General features: G+C 47.6%; 1 protein-coding gene across 3 annotated transcripts in view; it reads left to right on the top strand.

Moving 5' to 3' along the window:
- The window catches only part of sema3d (sema domain, immunoglobulin domain (Ig), short basic domain, secreted, (semaphorin) 3D), a 337849-nt gene that overhangs the window by 240301 nt on the left and 73998 nt on the right, over window positions 1-23550 (top strand). For 2 of the 3 annotated variants that reach the window (XM_070897058.1, XM_070897060.1), the window contains 4 exons: window positions 15409-15631; window positions 19471-19559; window positions 21143-21184; window positions 21317-21474. In XM_070897058.1, coding sequence (XP_070753159.1) covers window positions 15409-15631; window positions 19471-19559; window positions 21143-21184; window positions 21317-21474 — 512 coding nt within the window. The remainder of the gene's footprint in view (window positions 1-15408; window positions 15632-19470; window positions 19560-21142; window positions 21185-21316; window positions 21475-23550) is intronic. The other variant, XM_070897059.1, reaches the window with a different exon arrangement.

The raw sequence follows: 23550 nt of genomic DNA, 5'->3' as shown, positions 1-23550 counted from the left end.
CCGCATGCACACGCACAAGTGCACGCACATGCACTTTCAACAAGTGTCACTGGTTAAGAATTGAGCAGAAATCTCCAGGGTTTTGTAACCATCTCCACCCATTTGCTCTGAGATCAACCCAGAATAGAACCTGGAACCTTTAGCCCATCAGGACAGAGTGTGTTGAATCGTTCAGCCCTGTGGTCAGAACCCCCTTTCCTATGATACATTTGGGTTTGGGAAATTAGAAAGAAGGTGGTTGAAATTCATTATCGATAGACTATTCTCCAAACTCTTGCAATGCAAAGGTGGTTTAAAAACAATCTGAGAGATGTTGGGGTTTATTTTAAGCGCCGGCGCCTGGTATAGTTGAGGTGGTCGCGGCCTGCAATTGGTGCTGGGTCACTTGCCGCCCTGCAGGCACTGACTCTCCAGCCACTGCCACCTGGGGGAGGGTCCGACAAAAGGTGGTTCTAGTGCTGCCGGATTCAGGCAGCGGGTCACTTGGAATATGCAAATCGGGGTCCCAGGAGGCACAAAGGACCCTGAACTGCCATTTTGAGTTTGACTGGTTGGAACATGTGTCAAGGAGGCTCCGTCTATTTGTGTCGGGCTTGAGCGACCCAACCAGGAACACAGGAGGACGCTTCAATCTTTATTTTTGTAGGCCAGGAGGAGCAAGGGTTCTCCTCGGCCCACGACAATCCTCTGGCAGCTTGTGGGAGCATTCCCACATGCACATCTGAGGGCTTGGCAGTTAGTGATCGGGAGAGGGAGCCCAGGCTCATTTTATCATCCTCCCTAACTCGGGCACTGAGGATAATTGTGCACTCCGACTGTGCCCCCAGATTGAGATCAGCCGCAACAGAACAGCTCAAACCAGGGGCCACCACAGCTCAATCCGCCCACCGGCCAGAAACATCACCGTTTCCGGGTCTTCTTGGTAGTTCGGTTTTTCCTATTATTATATTTGGCAGGTGTATTAAGTCAAAATAATTCACACTTGTAATAACATTCCCTTCATCTCAGTCAGCAAAGCGCAGAGGGAAAAATAGGAAATTGTGCAAATAGTGTATTGTTTTATCGGGGACAGCAGACTATAACACCATCGTGGGAAGACCATACCCCAATGACTGCACTGGTTAAAGGTCAACCACCCACTACACAGGACAACCTCGGACAACCGTGAATGTAACCTCGTCAGTCCTGCGCACATCCTGAGAACAACTAAAAACAGATGGAGTGCACTCAGCCCATTATTGTGCCAAGGCTAATTCCATTCAATGTCTCCAGCCTCTCCTTGTACCCTTTAACCTCATTTTTACAATACAATATTTGCCATCATTCATTTTTCATCTCTAGTGTCAGCTGTGGCTCAGAGGGCAACACCCTCACTTCTGAGTCAGAAGGTTGTGGGTTCACATCTCACTCCAGGGACTTGAGCCCAAAAAAATCAAGGCTGACAGTCTCAGTGCAGTGCTGAGGGAATCATCATCATCCTCATCATCATCAACTGTGCTGCACTGTCGGAGGGACAGTACTGAGGGAGCGCCGCACTGTCGGAGGGGCAGTACTGAGGGAGCGCCGCACTGTCGGAGGGACAGTACTGAGGGAGCGCTGCATTATCGGAGGGGCAGTACTGAGGGAGCGCCGCACTGTCGGAGGGGCAGTAATGAGGGAGCGCTGCATTATCGGAGGGGCAGTACTGAGGGAGCGCCGCACTGTCGGAGGGACAGTACTGAGGGAGCGCCGCACTGTCGGAGGGACAGTACTGAGGGAGCGCCGCACTGTCGGAGGGGCAGTAATGAGGGAGCGCTGCATTATCGGAGGGGCAGTACTGAGGGAGCGCTGCACTGTCAGAGGGACAGTACTGAGGGAGCACCGCACTGTCGGAGGGGCAGTACTGAGGGAACGTCGGAGGGGCAGTACTGAGGGAGCACTGCATTATCGGAGGGGCAGTACTGAGGGAGCGCCGCACTGTTGGATGGGAAGTGCTGAGGGAGCGCTGCACTGTCGGAGGAGCCATCTTTTGGATGAGATGTTAAACCAAGGCTCCATCTGCTCTCTCAGGTGGCCGTAAAAGATCCCGTGGCACTATTTAGAAGAAGAGCAGGGGAGTTATCCCCGGTGTCCTGGGGCCAATATTTATCCCTCAATCAACATAACAAAAAAACAGATTTTCTGGTCATTATCATATTGCTGTGTGTGGGAGCTTGCTGTGCGCAAATGGGCTGCTGCATTTCCCACATTACAGCAGTGACTACACTTATTAAAGTACTTTACAGCCAATGAAGTACTTTTTGGGACATCCAGTGGTCGTGAATATAAGTCCTCGTCTTTCTTTAGTATGCAACTTTTAGCTAATTCCACCAACCATATAGACCAGAGGGAACTATTCACTCTCTCTCTGCTTCAGTCATTCTGATCTCTAGCTACAGACATTGCCAGCACTGCTCCTTAGCACTGCCTGGAATTTCAGTGCTGAAAGATTACCATATTCTGGGGCTGATAAATGTGAAGTGATAACTTTTCCTTTATCTTCCTGTGGTTCCTGCCTTAGTAATTAAAACGGCTTTTGATGGTGAAGGCATGGAATAATAAGGGAATGGTTCGCTGCACAAACACAGGCTCTCATGGTCTGTGAGTCCCAGAGGCCACTCGGTGGCTGGGAGACGGACAACACGCTTGATGAAAGATTCGGGAGACAAACTGGGGAGGAGAGGAGAAGTACAATAATTCATACAAGTGTGGAAAGTGAAGTGAAGGAGGTTAGACAATGTTCATTTAATGAAGTTCAGGTCATATTAATGTTTGGGTTAGGGAGGGGTTCAAGAGGGCCTCTCCAGAGACTGGAGCACAAAAATCTCGGCTGACCCTCTAGTGCAGTGCTGAGGGAGTGCTGCACTGTTGGAGGGGCCGTCTTTTGGCTGAGACGTTAAACCGAGGTGATGGGTGGATGTAAAAGATCCCATGGCACTATTTTGAAGAAGAACAGGGGAGTTATACACGCTGTCCCAACTAATATTTATCTCTCAATCAACATAACAAAAACAAATTATCTGGCCACATTGCTGTGTGTGGGAGCTTGCTGTGCGCAAATTGGCTGCTGCATTTCCTACATTACAACAGTGACTACACTTTAAAAAATACTTCTTTGTCTGTAAAGTGCTTTGGGAGGTCCAGTGGTTGTAAAAGGCATATAGAAATACAAGTATTTATTTTTATCAGTGCTACACATTGTTGACAATTGGATGCCCTGACTCTTGCGAGGGTCGAGGGGGAGGGAAAGAGACAGCGGGCATATATGTACACATCAGTGTGGGTGGGACAGATCTCATTGTCCGACTTGAAGAAGTGCAGTGAATTGTCCCGGCTCAAGCTGATATACTCAGTAAACCGAAACCTCCACGCCTCTCTACCTACTTTAAGACCCTGCTTAAAACCTACCTCTTTGACCAAGCTTTTGGTCACCTGCGCTAATTTGTTCTTATGCGGCTCGGTGTGAAACTTTGTTTGATAACGCACCTGTGAAGCGCCGCGGGACGTTTTACTACGATAAAGGCGCTATATAAATCCAAGTTGCTGTTGAACAATAAAGGGAACCTGTACTTGTATAGTTCCATTAACATGGAAAGGTATTCCTTGGCACTGTGCAGAGGGAAAAATAATAGAGGAATAACTCCCATTGGGAGGGTTAGCAAAGGTGACTGAGAGTTAGGTTAAAAAGGGTTTTAGGAAGCTTGTTAAAGATGGATAGAGATGAAGAGAGAGCAGGAAAGAGGATTAGGGAGGATGTAGTGCCTGGCCATTTTGGCTCCAATGCTGGGGTGAAGGAGGAGCAGGAATATGCAGCAGGTTGAGGTTACAATCAAAGTCATTACTTTGAAGTGCAGTAGGCATTGTGCAACACGACCAATTTATTTGTTCTTGGTTAACATTGGAAAAATCCTGAAAGACAGGATAAATCTACATTTGGAAAGGCAAGGATTAATTAGGGACAGTCAGCACGGATTTGTTGAGGGAAGATCGTGTTTGACTAACCTGATTGAATTTTTTGAGGAGGTAACCAAGAGGGTCGATGAGGGTAGTGTGTACGATGTAGTATATATGGACTTTAGCAAGGCTTTTGATAAGGTCCCACATGGTAGACTGGTCATGAAGGTTAAAGCCCATGGGATCCAGGGCAAAGTGGCAAGTTGGATCCAAAATTGGCTCAGAGGCAGGAAGCAAAAGGTAATGATTGATGAATGTTTTAGTGACTGGAAGGTTGTTTCCAGTGGGGTTCCACAGGGCTCAGTACTGGGTCCCTTGCTTTTTGTGGTATATATCAATGATCAAGATTTGAATATAGGGAGTATGATTAAGAAGTTTGCAGACGATACAAAAATTGGCTGTGTGGTTGATAATGAAGAGGAAAGTCATGGGCTGCAGGAGGATAGCAATCTACTGGCCAGGTGGGCAGAGCAGTGGCAAATGGAATTTAATTCAGAGAAGTGTGAGGTGATACACTTTGAGAGGGCTAATAAGGAAAGGGTATACACATTAAACGGTAGACCAATTAATAGCATAGATGAACAAAGGGACCTTGGAGTGCTTGTCCACAGATCCCTGAAAGTAGCAGGCCAGGTGGATAAGGTGGTTAAGAAGGCATACGGAATGCTTGCCTTTATTGGCCGAGGCATAGAGTATAAAAGCAGGGAGGTTATGCTTAAATTGTATAATACTTTGGTTAGGCCACAGCTGGAGTACTGCATGCATTTCTGGTCGCCGTATTATAGGAAGGACGTGATTGCACTGGAGAAGGTGCAGAGGAGATTTACTCGGATTCTGCCTGGAATGGAGAATCTTAGTTATGAGGACAGATTGGATAGGCTGGGTTTGTTCTCATTGGAACAGAGGAGGTTGAGAGGAGACCTCATTGAGATGTACAAAATATTGAGGGACCTGTACATAGTGGATAGTAAGGGCCTATTTCCATTGGTGGAGGGGTCTGTTATGAAGGGGCATAGTTTTAAGGTGGTTGGTGGAACGTTTAGAGGGGATTTGAGGGGGGGCTTCTTTACGCAGAGGGTTGTGGGGATCTGGAACTCGCTGCCTGGAAGAGTGGTGGATGCAGAAACACTTACCACTTTTAAGAGATGGTTGGATGAGCACTTAAAGTGCAGTAACCTGCAGGGTTACGGACCTAGAGCTGGTAATTGGGATTAGACTGGATGACCTTTTGTTGGACAGAGCAGATATAATGGTAAGTACTGCAGGGAATAGAATACGGCCAGGGTGATCTCCTGGACTGGTGTCGATCGACTGGATGGGTCGGAGAGGAATTTTCCTAGATTTTTTCTCTCAAAATTGGCCTGGGTTTGTATCTGGTTTTTGCCTCTCCCAGGAGATCCCATGGCTCTGGTTGGGGTGGAGTGTAGAATGTTTCAGTATAAGGGGTGTCGCAGTTGTGTGGGGTGGGCTGGTTGGGCTGGGTGCTCTTTACCTTTCTGTCATTGTTCATGGGTTTATATATAACCTTTAGGGCTGCTGACCGAGGGCCGTGCGGCTCTTTGTCGGCCGGCGTGGACACGATGGGCCGAAATGGCCTCCTCCTGCGCTGTAAATTTTGATGTTTTCGACGTTTCTATGTTTCGTGGGATCTTGCTGCATACCAAATGGCTGTGGCATTTTCCATAATAACAGTCGCTGCACTTCAAAATCATTCTTTGTGTGAGAAGCATTTTAAATTGTTTCCGAGACTTGTACCATAGGAATATTTTTTGTGTGAGTATATGCATATGTATAGGATGCATACGCATCCAAGCATCTGTCTGTGCTTATGTGTCAGTCTATGTCTGTGCATGTGTGCATTTGTGGATGTGCGTGTCTGTCACTGAACTCACTAACAACCCTACACAGACAAAATGTGTTGAAAAGTTAGAAGTTGCAGCTGTAAAGATGGCTTTCATCGACATTGTGGCTGCCTTGACATTAGTATCGGAGGAAAACATGAGTTGTGGCCATTGGATTACATTAGTTCCAAGCCAGTAGGTGGCATTTAAGGAGACACACTGTACATAGAGACAATGAGCACACAGTCTGTGTGATTTAACTGCAGCCAGAGTGTGACAGGCCATGACCACCTCATATGGACCTTATCACAGGCTGGCTCTGTTCCAGTTTCCTTCCTTCACTCGCTGTGTGACATTGCCAAATTCCCTCCCCTTGAGCAGTTTTGTAGCTGCCATCTCAGGTCAGAAGTGACAGCCACATTCTGCTTTGGGTTCGAAGGGTTTGATGTTTGAAGGCAGCATGGCCAGTGTTACTGTGTCCCAGCCTGTGGTTCGTGCTTATGCAAGCACGTATTACTTCAATAACTTAATGTTTTTATTGTTTTGGAAAAGCCACAGTTCTGAGCCAGTTTATCATCTTACTGGCTTCCGAATAATGGTCACAAAAGGAACATTTGCATTGCAGGATTAGGGTCAGTGTGAAGCAGTTTCTGACCCAACTCCCTTCGACCCCTTGGGCACCTGGTACGCATTTCCATGTTTAGAAAGTTTCCCCTGCATGCTCTCTAAACATTCGCATGCTATTAGCTATAGAGGGTGTGTGACGAGGCTCGGGCGTCTGCCCTGGGGAGGACAGCTGGAGTTCCAGTCACACCCAGGCCAGGCAATGTTAAATGGGGTAATGACTGGCTGGAGTTTGTGCTGCAAGTACTGGTCAGCAGCCAAAACTCAACTGGCTGGGGGAGAAATTCGGCTGTTTAGCACCACCAGTTAGCACTCCAGAGGGATGCTAACTGGGCACGGAGCCCCTCCCGCCCGAGCTCCGCGCGCTCAGCGCCTGCAGCGAACTTCAGTGAAGGTTTAGCGGCGGCGTTGACAGTTTGCGCTGTGCTCACTAGCCCCGCCCACCAGGTGACATCACCGAGTGTGCAACAGCCCCCATCGTCCCAAGTTTGCAAAATTCAGTCTTTCACCCTGCGATAGTGCCCGGCACTGAGACTGGCGGGGGAAAGCAGTCGGTCCAGCGACATTCCCGGGTCGATATCGTCCGCAGTGCACGGTAAGGGCTGCAATTTCACTTTTTAAACTTCTATTTATTTGTTGCAGTAGTGTGGAAGTGTGGGTGAAGGTTTGTTGAATTTTTCAACAGCATTTTTTTTTATCTTCAGGCGCTTGGATGCCGGAATCCTAGCGGCAAAAATTGAGCCGGCCTCCTGCGCTATCGCTCCGTTAGCACCTGAGGAGGCGTGTGCAATGCTTCCCTTTATGCTCCACTCTCCCTTCGGGGCAATACAACCGAATATCCCACTTTGAGGCGGTAAACATCGCCCGGCGCTAAAGGTAGTGCCCCGGGGCCATCACCGCCTCACAGCGGGCCGTACCCAATTTCCACCCCTTTAGTTCCCTCGTTACTGTATCTAACGGCGTGTGTATGAGTCCGCAGTTACTGCCTCTACCACCATGGTAACGCACCGCACCAGCCGTCAGTTATCCCTGGTCATTCCACTCAGCACTTTAGGAACAATAGATTGGAGGGGAAAAAAATCAGGGAGTGTGAAAGATCCCTGGAGAATTCAGTGAAGCCAAATGCTGTGTTAGCTTTCAATCCCTTCTTTGGTTCCTTGGTTGTGCATGATCACAATGTACAATGGACAGACTGCTCCGATCCGTTTCCCGCTGGCCCAGGGAGATGGAAATACAGGGTGATGCCATCGGCGAGGCTGTCCAAGATTGATTGCTGCAGGGGAGGAAAAAGACATGTCGGCATTGTACTTGGAAAATAAGTTGTGGAAGCACATTTGGCAAGGAGAAACGTGGCGTTGGAGAAATGGAAAAAGTGAATCTGTTACTTGGTGTCCCTCTAATATTCTGGGAGACAGAAACTCTTTATACTGAAAGATATGTGCAGCAGTCTGTACTTCCGTTTCAAAGTAGGAATTGGAGAGCCCCTCGTCCTCTCTGGTGTAATGTGAAGCTGGCAGCTTCTGCACTAACAACGAAGCAATATTATGCCTCCTTTACCTTGCTGCGTTGCCTCTCCTGGCAATAGTCCTGTTTCAGGCCTGGCACCAGTGCAGTCAGAGACACGAAACAGTCCCTGAGAGGTGGGTCTGGAGTCACATATAGGCCAGACCAGGTCAGGGGAGAGGTGGGTTTGCTGCTTACCTCCCATGGCTAACTACTGTTCACAGCGCAGATACAGAGTGACCATTGATGGCATCGGGACTCTGAGCTTTCGACTTTGACAGCTGAAAGCCATTGCTGCCATACTCCAGGCTTTCCCTGATATCGGAGAAGGCCCCAGAAAGAATAATAAGATCACAAGTGATGGGTGAGTTGTTCCACTTTTGCCAAGTCCACCCTGAGTGTTCCCGGGGTAAATCCCACAACAAGGCAATGAGTACAGCTTCCAGCACAAAGGTTCATCAAATAAAGTGGCTCTAAAATGACACGGGTAGATTGTTAGACCTGAACGATGAAGAACTGGTACAAATCTAGCCGGAAGAGGCCAATCGCAGGGACATCCCTTGGATTCGAATCACACCCCCCCCAAGTGCACCCTGGGCTTGTCGAGCGGAGTGACTGCAAACCTGGCGTGTAGCTGAAAGGAAAGTGGCTGCAGGGGTTATGTTACTGGACCAGTAATCCAGAGGCCTGGACAAATGATCTGGGGACCAGAGTTCAAACCTCACCACGGCAGTTAATTCAATAAATCAACAGCCAATACCATGGTGACCATGAAACTATTGGATTGTTGTTAAAAACCCGTCGGGTTCACTGATGTCCTTCAGGGAAGGAAATCTGCCGCCCTTACCAGGTCTGGCCTATATGTGACTCCAGACCCACAGCAATTTGGTTGACTCTTAACTGCCCTCTGGAATGGCCCAGCGAGACACTCAGTTCTATTCAAGAAGATGGCTCATTACCACCTTCTCGAGGGCGATTAGGGATGGGCAATATATACTGCTCTTGCCGGCGACGCCCATGTCCCGTGAATGAATAGAAAAACCGGAAGCAAAATTAATTTTCGCCTTTAGGAAGATTCAAGAGGTATTTTAATCTGATCATAGTCTAATGCAAGGCTGAAGGGGAAGTTTGACTTCAGCGGGGTGATGGTGCGGGATGCATGAAAGGGACCCAATGTGGCCGCACCATTGGCAGTTTGATGGAGCAGCCCAGCCTCCGATCGCTCGTCGCTGGTGAAGTAGAGATTCTGTTGTGTGCGGGGGATATGCGACGGGTTGGCCTCTTTGGCATTCTGTAGACAGCAGTGCAGCATGCCTGAGTTGTGACCAATAAAGGCCGAAACAACCCTCGGGGTCACCGGCCGTGTCATGTCTGCGGTGCAGCTCAGATTGCAGCAGGACTTACAACTGTGCCACTACCTCCCCGATGCATCAAAGTCTTGGACAATCCAGGGGGGTGGGTCCCTGCTGGTGTTAATGTGGGAGGGCAGCGGGAGCGTGCACAGTCCCTCTGACCTGCCCCTCATACCTCTGCTGTTTCACTTTTTCTTTGCTCAAATAATCAGAGATTCCCAGAGGGACACCCATTGTGCCAAGGGGTGACGTCCTTACAGTTTCCCAACAAAACCCCTTCACACAGTCACCACGACAAGACAAATACAAAACCACATCAGCAAAAAGTGAAAAATTGATTAAAATTGGATCTGAAAGTTGCTAGCTGTCCCTCTCATTACTCTTGAATTGATCAAGCGCAGTTTTGCAAACTCAGGAAACCTACTTTCTGTGGGTGAGTTTATGAAGATGAATGAGGCAGTAAGTATTATAGATCTGCACATTATCTCACTTCCTTCACATTATGATCTTGTTATGAAGTTCTCGTCTACTTCTGTTGGAAGCTTCTGATGCTTGGCCAAATCCGAAGTAGAAATGGGTATCAGACACTAGACTCCCTAAGCAATTGCTCTACGCGGAGCTCCTTCATGGTAAACGAGCCAAAGGTGGGCAGCGGAAACATTATAAGGACACCCTCAAAGCCTCCCTGGTAAAGTGCGACATCACCTGACACCTGGGAGACCCTGGCCGAAGACCACCCGAGGTGGAGAAAGTACATCCGGGAGGGCGCTGAGCTCTTCGAGTCTCGACGCCACGAGCATGAAGAGGTCAGGCACAGGCAGCGGAAGGAGCGTGTGGAAAATCAGTGCCACCCCCCCCTTCCCCCGATGAATGTCTGTCCCATCTGTGACAGGGTCTGTGGCTCGCGTATTGAACTGTTCAGCCACCAAAGGACTCACTTTAGGAGTGGAAGCAAGTCTTCCTCGATTCCGAGGGACTGCCTACGATGATGATGATGATGTAAACAGTTTGGATCACTTTGCATATTCAGTGCCATTTGCTCTTTATCCCTGGCGAGAATGTTTAGAACCTTAAGATACTCAGCGGTTGTGCTGTGCTTTAAAACTAATTCTCAACAGACACTTTACATCGCTTTCTAAAACTGTAAAATCTAACTCCTGCTTCTAAGCTTTAGCACAATCAATACACATTCCGGCCAGTAAAGGTGTCAGCAGTGTCCACCACTGTGGGAGGAACTGGATGAAAATATGGAACAACTGGGTGTGAATGAAGAACTTCAGAGATAGATTTGGGCAGCAGCATATGTTTCCCGCTCGAACCTGGGCAGTGTGCTGTATGGGTGTGAAGCCATCCATTTCTCACTGCACTTCATGGTGGTTCTAAGTCCAAAGGGCGCTCTCTGTTCTACGATTGATTGATTGATTTATGAATGTCGCAGGTGACCATAGCAACGGCGCTGATTTTACAGACCCGAGGACCACAGGAGCAGTTTTTGACACGTGCGAGCGACAAGTGGTCAGTGATGGGGAGCACTTAAAGAATCAAGGGTGAGATGGGCCAAGATCAACTACGACCTATATCTCAATACGAACCAGCAGCCTCATGGGAAAGGAAAATTGCAAGAGGCGATGAAACAAAATATAAATTCTCCCGTAAACGTTTGAAAGATTTGAAGTGGCTTCGGGAAGCAGTGCCGTGTTGAATGTTCTGAATTTGTGTCACTTTTGCCAGCAGTAAGCTCTGGTCTTTGGTAATTCTCTGACGGCAAAGCACCTTTAATGTGCAACAGTACACTTCTGTGGGTAAAAGCAGAGCCAACTTACCCCACATTGACCCAATCTTTAAGGCTGTGGATGCTCAGTCGTTGAGTATATTCAAGACTGGGATCGATAGATTGTTGGACTCTCGGGGAATAGAGGGATCGGGCGGGAAGGTAGCGTTGATGTCAAAGATCAGCCATGATGTAGACAAAGAAAGTGTTGGGTGCCTGGAGTTGTTGAACACACAAACCTGATTCATTTGAAACAACAGCAACAAAGCCAATGGAGAATGTTTGCAACACAGATAACAGCAGTAATCTGGACCTCTGGGGCCAGAGTAATCGGCCGATACACTGTGCACAGGACATTTAGTGTAAGAGTGGTGGGTATACAACATGTCACAGAACACACATACTCTGCACCCAGAGGAAATCTACTGACTGCACGGGGAGAGAAATGGTTTGAATTTGTCCAGAAATAATCACCAGACACTGTCCGAGTACCAGGTTGAATGGATCTGAAATCTCTGTCAGTCTAAACATTTTCAAAGCTAATAATGTGGGGAAATTGCATGTAATGGGTAAATACATTTTCAAAAATACTCATTAATGGATATAGCACCCTGTGGCTGCTATTGCGGGAAGCATCGTGAGTGTCATCATCAACATTTAACGTAGTATTTGTGTTTACAGAGGGAGGAAGAGAAAAACAAATCCTTTAATCATTTATTTTTGGATGTGCCTGACTTATTAAAATAAATTATTTAGTTCTCAAAAGGGAAACTTCCATATGTCAGAACCGACACTGAAACCAATATATGATGAGGGGCGGATTAAATTGCAAATGGTGTTAAACAAACACGAGCACTCTGGGAAAAGGGACATCTTTGCCAAGTGCCTGTGTGCTCTGCAGCTCAGGGCTTGACAGGCTTTGTGGAAAAGTAATTGCTTTGGCCACTAGAGGGAGGGACAGCTCCTTTATCTTTGAAAAGGCCATTTCTGCCGAGTTCTGCACATTAGAGTTTCTGGTGCAGAGCTGTTGGAAATCGGCAAGCTTCCAACTAACAACTGGAAACACAGACTATGTCGGGAGCAATTGGAGAGGCTTATTTGAGATTTGGTCCCCTCACTATCAAAATGAAAACAAAACAAAATGAAAATCAAAATATCAAAATAATAAATGTGGACATTTGTAACAATGGAAAAAATTGCCACATTTTTAATGTGTTATACATAAAGAAAGACTTGCGTTTCACGACCTCAAGACATCTTGAATTGCTTTCCAGCTAATGAAGTACTTTGTTTTGAAGTGTAATGTACAATGTACTCTGGTGAAGGGGTGTTCTACTGGAGTGGTGATTTGTAAGTGCAGCTTTACCAATGGACCCTGGGAGACAAAGGGGAGCTTTGAGAGAGCATTTAGTTGAAGTTCTCAAGTTTTATTTGTTATCTCAGTGTTTGGTCAATTGACTGTATTGAATAGTGAATAATAACAAGCCTTGAAAAAAAGCCTTGCATTTAAACAGCGCCTTTTTGACTTCAGGATGTGCCAAAGCACTTTACAGCCAATGAAGTGCAGTCATTGTTGTAATGTTGGAAACGCAACATCAGTTCGGGAGAATTGAAGTCCTGGGTGTTCTCCTGAATCTCGTTGAACAACATATTGTAGATTTCAGCCCCTTGTCAGTGGTTTCAGTTTAGAATTCAAGGGGTCACTCAATCCAACCCTTCAGGTGAGATGATAAATCAGGACTCCATGTTGCTGTTGAATCTCACGTGACTCTAAAAGCAGGGATTATCTAAATTTACGGTTGTTTTTTGCTGCAGAGTTATTCTTAATGAAGCTGGCTAATGTCAATATTTGCGCATTCTCCTTAAGTAGAGATGAAAGGGCTGAGTTTGCGTTGCTGGTGGACAGCCTTTGGAACTGTCTCCCTAAACCCCTCTACCATGCTGCTTCTCATCGCTCCGTCAAAGGCCTCGGTATAACGGACCACTCTGAATGTGCTCTGGTCACCTGCTCTAACTCCTTCTGCCTCCTTGTCCACAACTCCTTTTGTAATCATAGGATGAAGTGTTGTTTGTTGTTAAAGGACACCAGGCAGGCATTAGGACCCTGCGGGAGCTATTCACACACTGCTGTAAACATGCTGGTTCATGCTGGTTTTTGAGAGCTGCTATAAAGGACACAGTTACACTATTCCTGTTTCCGTTAGTCTGTTTATTTACGTACACAACATGAAGAATCACAGGCAGCCTCCGATGATCTCCCGACTTGGTGGCTGGAGAGCGAGACTCCTTGCTGGAGGTGTGAACGCAGAACTTGCTGCTAAAGTCTTCACATGAGCAGAAAGGACAAGGTGTTGATGAGCTCTTTGCTTTGACAGACAGCAGAAACGCGCGATAAATAACATAGATCAACTCGCTGCTGCCATTAATAAAAGTAAAGTAGCACCCGCTTTAGGATATGCAAGAGCTCTCCACTTCATGGAAACTCATCCTGGGCCGCGAATTGGTAGAGTATCTCCAAGTGTAATTAAAGTTTCAGCAAGTAATAAAATCTGGACTTAATGGCCCTGAAATTCCGATGTCCCAGGTCCGTACGAAGTTTCTACGGACCCGGGAAGGCATCGCAAAAGCCGGGTTTCGGCACGTAATGCGCATGTGCTGAAAACCGGCTTTTCCGATCAGTCAAGTTTCTGGCTTGACCGATCTCGCGCATATCGGGAGCAAGGACACTTGCAGGGCAAGATTTCCGATATTTAAGAATATCCTGCCCAGCAAATGTCCTCAAAAATCTTGCGCCTGAAAAAGCAGGCTTATAGCCCACTGTTACAGGCGCAAGTGTTTAAAAACACACACACATTTTAAAATAAAGTTATAAAACCACATTTTATTGTTAAAAACCCTCCCCACTACAGTAAGTTTATTTTAAGGCTTAATTAAAAAAACTTTTAAAAAATATATATATTTTTTTATAACAACTTTAATTTCAATGAATGTTAAATATGTAGTTTATTTTCTATTTTTTATTGTGTTTTGGGTGTTTGGGGAGGGTTTCTCATTCACAGTAATAGGACTGCACTTACGGAACTCCTATTGCAATGGTTGAGAATCTAAACTTCACCTGATTGGCTGCTGTCTCCAGCTCGCGGCCTGCGCACGTCCCCACGTGTACGTGCTGTGCCGCGCAGTCACGGGAGGCCTCAGGCTCGGAAGTTCCAACACGCGCAGCAACAACAGGTAAGTGCGCATCTTTTTTCTCTTTTTCTGTCGCGGGAAGAGCTCAACCGGAATTTAAGGGCCATTATGTCTTCATATTTCTTCAAACTGTGTCACTAATCTTACCAAATATGCTTTGATTCTGAAAGTACAACAGTTTGCATTGTTTTAGTTTCTTCGTATCTCTAGGTTCTTTACAGACTTTCCCACAAGAAGCCATCCTGGGGTACTTACAGGGGAGCGGCAGACATGAAGTAGTAACTGGGGTGGGGTGGGGGAGGGTCACTGAAGGAGAGTCGAGGTGAGAGATTGTGAAGAGGCTGTTTGCAGGAGGCAGGAGAGGCTGGCCATAAATATAAGATAGTCACTAAGATATCCAACCTTTCATGGTTAGAATGTGGAACTCACTACCACATAAAACAATTGAGATACACAACATATTTCAAAAAAGAACTAGATAGGTACATGAGGTAGAAAGGAATAGAAGGAGAGGGTTAGACAAAGTAGGGTGGGAGAAGCCTAGTGTGGAGCATAAACACCGGCATGGTCTAGTTGGGTCGAATGGCCTGTCTCGCTGCCATAATTCTATGTAATTTCTATGGAAGTGGAGGGGTTAAAGAGAGAGTTGCAATGAACACAATACATAACAACATAAGAAATAGGAGCAGGAGTCGGCCATTCGGCCCCTCGAGCCTGCTCCGCCATTCAATATGATCATGGCTGATCTGATCATGGACTCAGCTCCACTTCCCCGCCCACTCCCCATAACCCTTCACTCCCTTATTGCTCAGATGTCTGTCTATCGCCACCTTAAATATATTCAATGACCCAGCCCCCACAGATCTCTGGGGCAGAGAATTCCAAAGATTCACAACCTTCTGAGAGAAGAAATTCCTCCTCATCTCAGTTTTAAATGGGTGGCCCCTTATATACAGCGGCTGAGAGATTGCACCTGATGGAACAAAGGATGGAGGGAGGGAAGAACATTGCATTATTATACATTAACAAATACTCAGTGTTTGGTCCATAACACACATTTCTTTTTGGATTTTGCTTTGTTTAAAACATTTGTTGTAAAAATGTCATTATGTTTTACTTGTTTAAAAAAATATATATATTGTCCCTCTCCCCACAGTGTCCCAGCAAAACCTACGACCCCCTGATAAAGTCTACCAAGGATTTCCCAGATGAAGTGATCACTTTTATCCGGTATCACCCAGTAATGTACAAGTCAGTGCACCCAATGACTGCAAGACCCGTCTTTACCAGGATCAATGTGGACTACCGACTGACCCAGATTGTGGTGGATCATGTGATGGCAGAGGATGGGCAGTATGATGTCATGTTCCTTGGGACAGGTAACGTAAAGCTCTCCCGACTGAATCTCCCCCACGCGCAATACGGCCCACGTAAACACTTGCACCTTGTCTTTGACCTTTCCGTTGTTGCTCTTTGTTCAATCGTCTTGCTCAATGATGTGGTATTTTGGTGGGCTAATAGTATCCTGCGCTCTCTCCCCCAGTCACCCCAGGGATATGGAAAAATCATTTACAGAGTACACATTGACCACAACACTTGAAATGAAAGAACTTTCAAGCAGGTTGTCTTTGAAAGTGAACGTTCACATGCTCCTTTTGTCCTGTAGGTGGTGCTCTTTGTCAGTCCATAACTTCCTTTGTCTCGTCTCTTATCTTTGCTTCTTTTTCTTTTTTCTTCCCTTTACCTCTTTTTCTCTCTTCCTGTTCTCTCCCTGGCTCTGTCCTTCCTGTGAGTGTGAAATGGGACATGAGAAGCATTGTCCTATCGGCTAAAGAAAGAATGCTCGCCCCCTCTGTATTGAACAGCTCCGCTCTGAGTCTGACACTATCAGTGTCTCGGGATCTGAGCACAGAGGAGAAAGACACAGGCATTGCATGTGAAGCAAGGTTGGATCGCTCTGCAGAGCTGTGCATCCAGCGGCAGTAGGCTGCAGTAACCCAGGCAGGGCGTGTGGTCTGGGCCACTCTCAGACTCAAACCCAATTCCAGGAGCAAACCTTTCAGGATCCAACATCATGGAATTATAAAAATAGCTTACCCTGCACAATGATTTATACAAGTAAAGGATACAATCGTGTCCATTGCGGAGTTTCACTGTATGAGGGGTTGGCCGATTGAATGAAAGAAAGACAGACTTGCATTTATATCACACCTTTCATGACCACTGGACATCCCAAAGTGTTTTTGGAGTGTAGTCAATTTGTGCACAGCAAGCTCCCACACACAGCAATGTGATAATGACCAGATAATCTGTTTGAGAGATAAATATTGGCCAGGACACCTGGTCTTTTTCAACATAGTGCCATGGGATCTTTTACACCCACTTGAGAAAGCACAGGAGCCTCGGTTTAAAATCTCATCCGAAAGACAGCACCTCTGACAGCGCAGCATTCCCTCAACACTGCATTGGAGTGTCAGCCCATATTTTTGTGCTCAAGTCCCTGAAGTGGGATTTGAACCCACAACCTCCTGACTCCGAGGCAAGTCTGCTGCCCACTGAGCCACAGCTAACACTATGTGAAGGGCCTTGCATTTTTATAGCATTCCAAAGGGCTTCATATCTAGTGAAGTGCAGCCACTGTACTAATGTAGGCACACACAGCAGCCAATGTGAGCGGTTTTGGCGATGCTGGTGAAGAAGGAGACCCGAAGATCTTACCACTGTGGGATTTTGGCAATCCAACTGAAAATTGGATGAAGGTTTTCACCTGACCAAACCTTTGACAGCGCAGCACTCCCCCAGTGCCGCACTGAGGTCAGTCCAGATTATATGCTCAAATTCTGGAATGGGCCGTGACCCCCCACACCCTTCCAACTCTGGGACAGGAGCATTACCAACTGAGCCCAGCTCAGCGACAGGGTGAGGCGCTCGACAGGAAATGCTCAAAGTACACAGCAGGTCAGACAACGCCTGTGGAGGGAACACACAAGCTAGTGCTTCTGGAAAAGAGCCTTCCGAACTGAACATGGAGAGACCGAAGGGCAGGTTAATACGGTCGGAACAAGGGCAGAGGGAGATCCCAGTATAAAAACCACAGGCCAACCCAGTGAAGCATCATGAGTGAAATGATGCAATTGACCATCTCGATCACCCAATGGACAGGAAGATCTCATTAACAAATGGAAGGCTGTGTGAATAGCGAAGGAGGTGGAAGGCTTGGGGAAATGTTCACTTAATGAAACCTGTTTCAATCTCACACCTGACACCGGGGGGGGGGGGGGGGGGGAGGGGCGCGGGGGTGGAGCTAGATTTTTGACTTTGATGTTTTCGGGGCAGTAATGGCGGCGGGGCGGGAAAGTTGGCGCCCGGGAACAGTTTGCGCCTCAGTCAGTAACATTGGGCCGCTGGGCTCTGAGTCAGTGGGCGCAGCGCCAAGGGAGGTGTTGTACCCCCCCTCTGGGGGCGTTAGGATGGTAAACCCCCGCGTGAAAGAGCCAGGCCGGGAGTGTTCCCAGAGACACCTGTGGGGGGGGGGGGGGGAATAACTTTAAAAAAACCCATAAAAACATTCCCAATAGATTGGCCACGTCCCCACAACATAAGTTGCAAAGAAATTAAAAGAAAAACAATTGCCCTCACCTCAGGAGCCCATTACTCCCCTTCCCGCTGTCGGGATGGTGGGACCGCCCTGATTTCCCGGGCGGTCAGTGCGGGGCGGGCTGGAGATAACATTCGCTCCGGTGTCGCGACCAGGGGCGTTGCACACCTGGCGCGGCTCTTCCGGGTGGTGCTGCTCCGCGCCGCCGCTAAACCGGAGCCGAGGATCGCCATGGGGCGCTGGAGGCTAACCGCCCGCCCAGAACGCCTCACTGCCCCCAGATGTTTCTGTTTTCCATCTCTCCCATTTTCTTATATTTCTCTAGGCCTCCCGACCTTTAGTATCTTCAATATCCCAATGTTTCTGTGCCTCGGAACAGAATGAGTACCACCACCCTTTGTACGATGTTATTTTTCATGTATTTCCTTTTATCCATCTTACTTGGAATTCTTTTCCGGGTTCTCCGACTAAAGAGAAGGGTCATTCCTTATCTGCCCTATCTATTCCCTCATTGCTTTACACGGCTCAGTTAGATTGCCCCTTAACCTCCTCCCAGCAGGACATACAGCCCAGGTTTACTCACTCGTCCCAGATGTCTGTCTTTTGTCCCAGGTATCTCCCTGGTGAATCATGGCTGGAATTTCTCCAATGTCAGTGTAGCCTTCCTAAGGCCTTCATCCAGGCCTTTGTTACCTCTAGACTTGACTATTCCAACGCACTCCTGGATGGCCTCCCACATTCTACCCTACGTAGACCTGAGGTGATCCAAAACTCAGCAGCCCGTGTCCTAACTCGCACCAAGTCCCGCTCACCCATCACCCCCTGTGCTCGCTGACCTACATTGGCTCCCGGTTAAGCAACGCCTCGATTTCAAAATTCTGATCCGTGTTTTCAAATCCCTCCACGGCCTCGCCCCTCCCTATCTCTGTAATCTCCTCCAGCCCTACAACCCCCCGAGATGTCTGCGCTCCTCTAATTCTGCCCTCTTGAGCATCCCTGATTATAATCGCTCCACCATTGGTGGCCGTGCCTTCTGTTGCCTGGGCCCCAAGCTCTGGAACTCCCTCCCTAAACCTCTCCACTTCTCTACCTCTCTCTCCTCTTTTAGAATGCTCCTTAAAACCTACCTCTTTGAGCAAGCTCTTGACCACCTGCGCTAATTTCTCCTTATGCGGCTCGGTGTCAAATTTTTATCTTATAATACTCCTGTGAAGCACCTTGGGACGTTTCACTACGTTACAAGGGCTATATAAATACACGTTGTTATAATTGTTGTTGGTAATAACATTGGTGTATTAATAACTTTGCCAAATTTGCTGTCGAAAAGCCTTCTTCAACCTGTAACCTACACGCACGGTTTCAGAGTCAATGCCTGTTTTGTTCTTGGGATGTGGACAACACTAGCAAGTGGCACTGATTGGCCAACCCGAGTTACCTGAGCGGTTAGGGTGGGGTAGGCCGTCTCTATGAGCAGACACAGTCTCTGTGCTGATGTCGTTCCTCTAACAGTGGTAGGCTGGGTGGAGCGCTGCCCTGATTAACCAGAGCAGACTCTCTGTTGTTGCTTCATATTCTCGGGGAAAGGTTCCTTAAATCTTGACTTTTATTTTTCGCCCTCAGACGTTGGAACAGTTTTAAAGGTGGTGAGTGTCACAAAGGAAAACTGGATCACGGAAGAGGTGGTACTGGAGGAACTGCAGGTGTTTAAGGTAAGGAAGCAGTTTGTCATTGAATGTAAACGTGCCAGCCCAGTTCTAGTTGTACCTTCTGCACCTGTGTAACTATCGCCCAATGCTCACAGAATCATCGACTAATCCAGCGCAGGAGGCCATTCGGCCCATCGTGCCTGTGATGACATTTTCATGCTTTCACTTCAAGTTATATTTGTATTGTTAGTCTGAGTGGAAATGCCTTGGGCTAAATGTGATGACCGATAATCCGTCTGATTTTTAGGGGGGCATTTTTACTTCAATGCTGAAGTGACAGTATAACTCTGACTCTGGAGCAGAGAGCACCGACAGTCCATGGGGGATGCAGTTTGACATTGTACGTAGTATAAGTCCACCATCAAACCTGACCCCAAAAAATGATCAGAACATAAGAATATAAGAAATCGGAGCAGGAGTCGGCCATTCGGCCCCTCGAGCCTGCTCCACCATTCAGTAAGATCATGGCTGAACTTCGACCTCAACTCCACTTTCCTGCCTGATCCCCATATCCCTTGATACCCCCAGACTCCAAAAATCTATCGATTTCAGCCCTGAATATATTCAGAGACTCCATATTCACAGCCCTCTGGGGCAGAGAATTGCAAAGATTCACCACCCTCTGAGTGAAGAAATTCCTCCTCATCTCAGTCCTAAATGGCCGACCCCTTATCCTGAGACTGTGACCCCTGGTTCTAGACTCCCCAGCCCCGGGGGAAACATCCTCCCTGCATCTACCCTGTCAATCCCCCTCAGAATCTTATATGTTTCAATGAGATCCATGGATTGCTTGGAAACTTTTAAACTTTCCCAAAGCTAAAATGCATTCAGAACCTGGATACTCCTGCCTAAATTGTCAAAATATTTCACATGTAACAGTGGAGTAGTCACTGTTGTAATGTAGGAAATGTGTTAGCTAATTTGTGCACAGCAAGCTCCCACACACAGCAATGTGATAATGACCACATAATCTGTTTTAGTGATGTTGATTGAGGGATAAATATTGGTCAGGACACCGGGATAACTCCCCTGCTCTTCTTCGAAATAATGCCCTGGGATCTTTTTCATCCACCTGAGAGAGCAGACGGGGCCTCAGTTTAACGTCTCATCCAAATGACGGCACCTCCGACAGTGCAGCACTCCCTCAGCACTGCACTGGAAGTGTCAGCCTAGATTTTTGTGCTCAAGTCCCTGGAGTGGGACTTGATCCCACGACCCTCTGACTCAGAGGCGAGAGAGAGTGCTGCCCACTGAGCCCCGGCTGTAACTAGATTGAACATCCCTTTATAACTGGTCATTGTCCAGACGCAGACTGGTTTTCAGACCGTGCACCCATCCAGTGAGGCTCCCTGGGAGCTTTGCCACACGAACCCTACCCAATATGTTGGTGTGTGCTGGTAGAGTCACTGTCACTCTTGAACCTCTCACTTCATTATATGCATCTCTCTGGGGCCTGCCGCTCGCCCCACATTTATATATTCATTCGGGCCAGTGGCTGCTTCCATCCTTTGATCATCACATTGCAGTTAAGAACAAACTGGATTTAGGATGTGTGGCATTTAACATTTCCCTCCTTATTTTTACAGGGCCCTTCTCCAATATTAAATATGGAAATATCTTCAAAACAGGTAAATTATTGTATTCGAGTATTTATCTAGAGTAGTATCTATCGATAAAATGTATTTCTTTTCCAGCGGTAAGCGTTACATTAAGAACCACAGGAAACAGCAGCTAAATGTCCTTTCCCCTTGCACTTACAGCAGCAGTTGTACGTTGGCTCGCGGGATGGCCTGCTCCAGCTCTCGCTCCATCGATGTGACATCTACGGCAAGGCCTGTGCAGAATGTTGCTTGGCCAGAGACCCGTACTGTGCTTGGGATGGAAGCTCGTGTTCTCGCTACGTCCCGGCATCCAAGCGGTGAGTGGGGTCAGCTGGTCAGGGTTACCGTGCCACCAGAAGCCTCTCCTTCACATTGCTGGCATTTATTGATGGCCACCGATCCTTTACATTTTCCCTTAAAGCTGCGTCATTTGAGAGGCTGCCAAAGATAACTCGCTCACTTTAAAAAAAAAACATTCCACAATATTTTATTTCTGTAGCATGAAGATTGACTCTTATCTTGCTCCAAGTTTTCTTGAAGTGATTTAACATGAGATAATTTTACAGTGTGGATTGCTCAAACCCGTGCTCTTGTGGTTCCCGGTTTCAGTTCGTCATGTTCCCAGCCATACAATATCTGCCAAAGTAGTGCGTTCCCACATTCTCCTCCCCTTTACTTCTAATGTCGCAGCCTGTTATTTTCCGGGCGGCGACGGTCATTTGGTGCAGAGCCAGGGCCAATACTGAGGGAGTATTGGCCAGGAGCCCCTCCGACAGTACAGCACTCCCCCTCCGACAGTGCTGCACTCCCTCAGTACTGCCCCTCCGACAGTGCAGCGCTCCCTCAGTACTGCCCCTCCGACAGTGCAACGCTCCCTCAGTACCGCCCCTCCGACAGTGCAACGCTCCCTCAGTACCGCCCCCTCCGACAGTGCAGCACTCCCTCAGTACCGCCCCTCCGACAGTGCAGCACTCCCTCAGTACTGCCCCCCCCCTCAGTACTGCCCCTCCGACAGTGCGGCACTCCCTCAGTACTGCCCCTCCGACAGTGCAACGCTCCCTCAGTACTGCCCCTCCGACAGTGCAGCACTCCCTCAGTACTGCCCCTCCGACAGTGCGGCATTCCCTCAGCACCGCACTGGGAGAGTCAGCCTAGATTTTTGTGCTCAAGTCTCTGGAGTGGGACTTGAACCCACAACCTTCTGATTCCAAGGCGAGAGTGCTGCCCACTGAGCCACGGCTGATAGCTGACAGAGGGCGATTAGGACACCGTGCGATGAGAACGGGAACCCTCCCCTGGTCGGTGTGGGTCAGGAACATGCGCTGCTGAGCTGTTTGGTTGAGAACAGAAATAACTTCAGTGAAATAAGGAATTCAGCGTGGTCCCTGGGGGCGGACTGTGCCAGGTTGTAAATCAGTAATCCTTCCCCAGGCAGCTGGGCGATCCAGCCTCTCTCAGCTTCATCCTTCAACGATGCGGGGAGCAACACTCAATGTGTTCAACTTGAAGCCTCATCTTGATGTGATTTGTTATTTTTTTAAAGACCTGTCATCCCCAGGTTTTGTATTTTAAAGTCATCAGCAGTAAAAAGTAATTGAATGCCATGGTGCTACAGTTAGTCTCCCCCCACCTAGAGAGTGGGAGGACGGGAGATGCAGCCTGCAGTCCCACTCAGCGACCTCCCAGTATTGCTCCGTACATAAGACAGAGTCTCGGAGCTTCCTCTCGGAGAGGGTGGGAGAATGTGGAGACTGGTACTCACACGTTAACTAGCGGAGAGCACTGTATCAGAGATTACGGATCAGGGCCTACTCATCCTCTCCCGCAAGACACGATGCCGATCAGGGAAAATAGTTAAAAATTGAGTCAAATGAAAGATAATTTTCAGTTTGTAAACCAGCGATGGTGGGCTGTTGTAGCGATGCTGGACTCTCCATTCCAATGCAATCCAGGTAACGGAGAGCTGTACCGTCCCCAAACTGAAAACTAACCCAATAACTTTCTCCATAAAACAATTGTTTTAAAATAAAGGGTGGGAACTTTGAGTTTAATTCAGTGTTTTTGAGAAAGTTCTCAAGAAATGTGGCTCACAACAAGTGTTGTGTTTCAGAACCTCTCTCAGGAATGCTCCAATTCACAGCACCATGCAATAAGAATATAAAGACACAGTTCATTGGAACATTAGAATATAAGAAATAGGAGCAGGAGTTGGCGTTTCGGACCCTCGAGCCTGATCTTCGACCTCAACACTTTCCCACCCAATCCTCATATCCCTCGATTCCCATACACTCCAAAAGTTTCTCCAGATGGTCAGCTCCTGATTTTAAAAGTGGCCACTTGGGCAGTTGTTGTAAGGTGATCAGGATACGACAACAACTTGTATTTAGATTGCG

Source organism: Pristiophorus japonicus, chromosome 13 (genome assembly GCF_044704955.1).
Source record: "Pristiophorus japonicus isolate sPriJap1 chromosome 13, sPriJap1.hap1, whole genome shotgun sequence".
NCBI classification, from domain to species: Eukaryota; Metazoa; Chordata; class Chondrichthyes; family Pristiophoridae; genus Pristiophorus; species Pristiophorus japonicus.
This window is presented reverse-complemented; position numbering and strand designations above follow the sequence as displayed.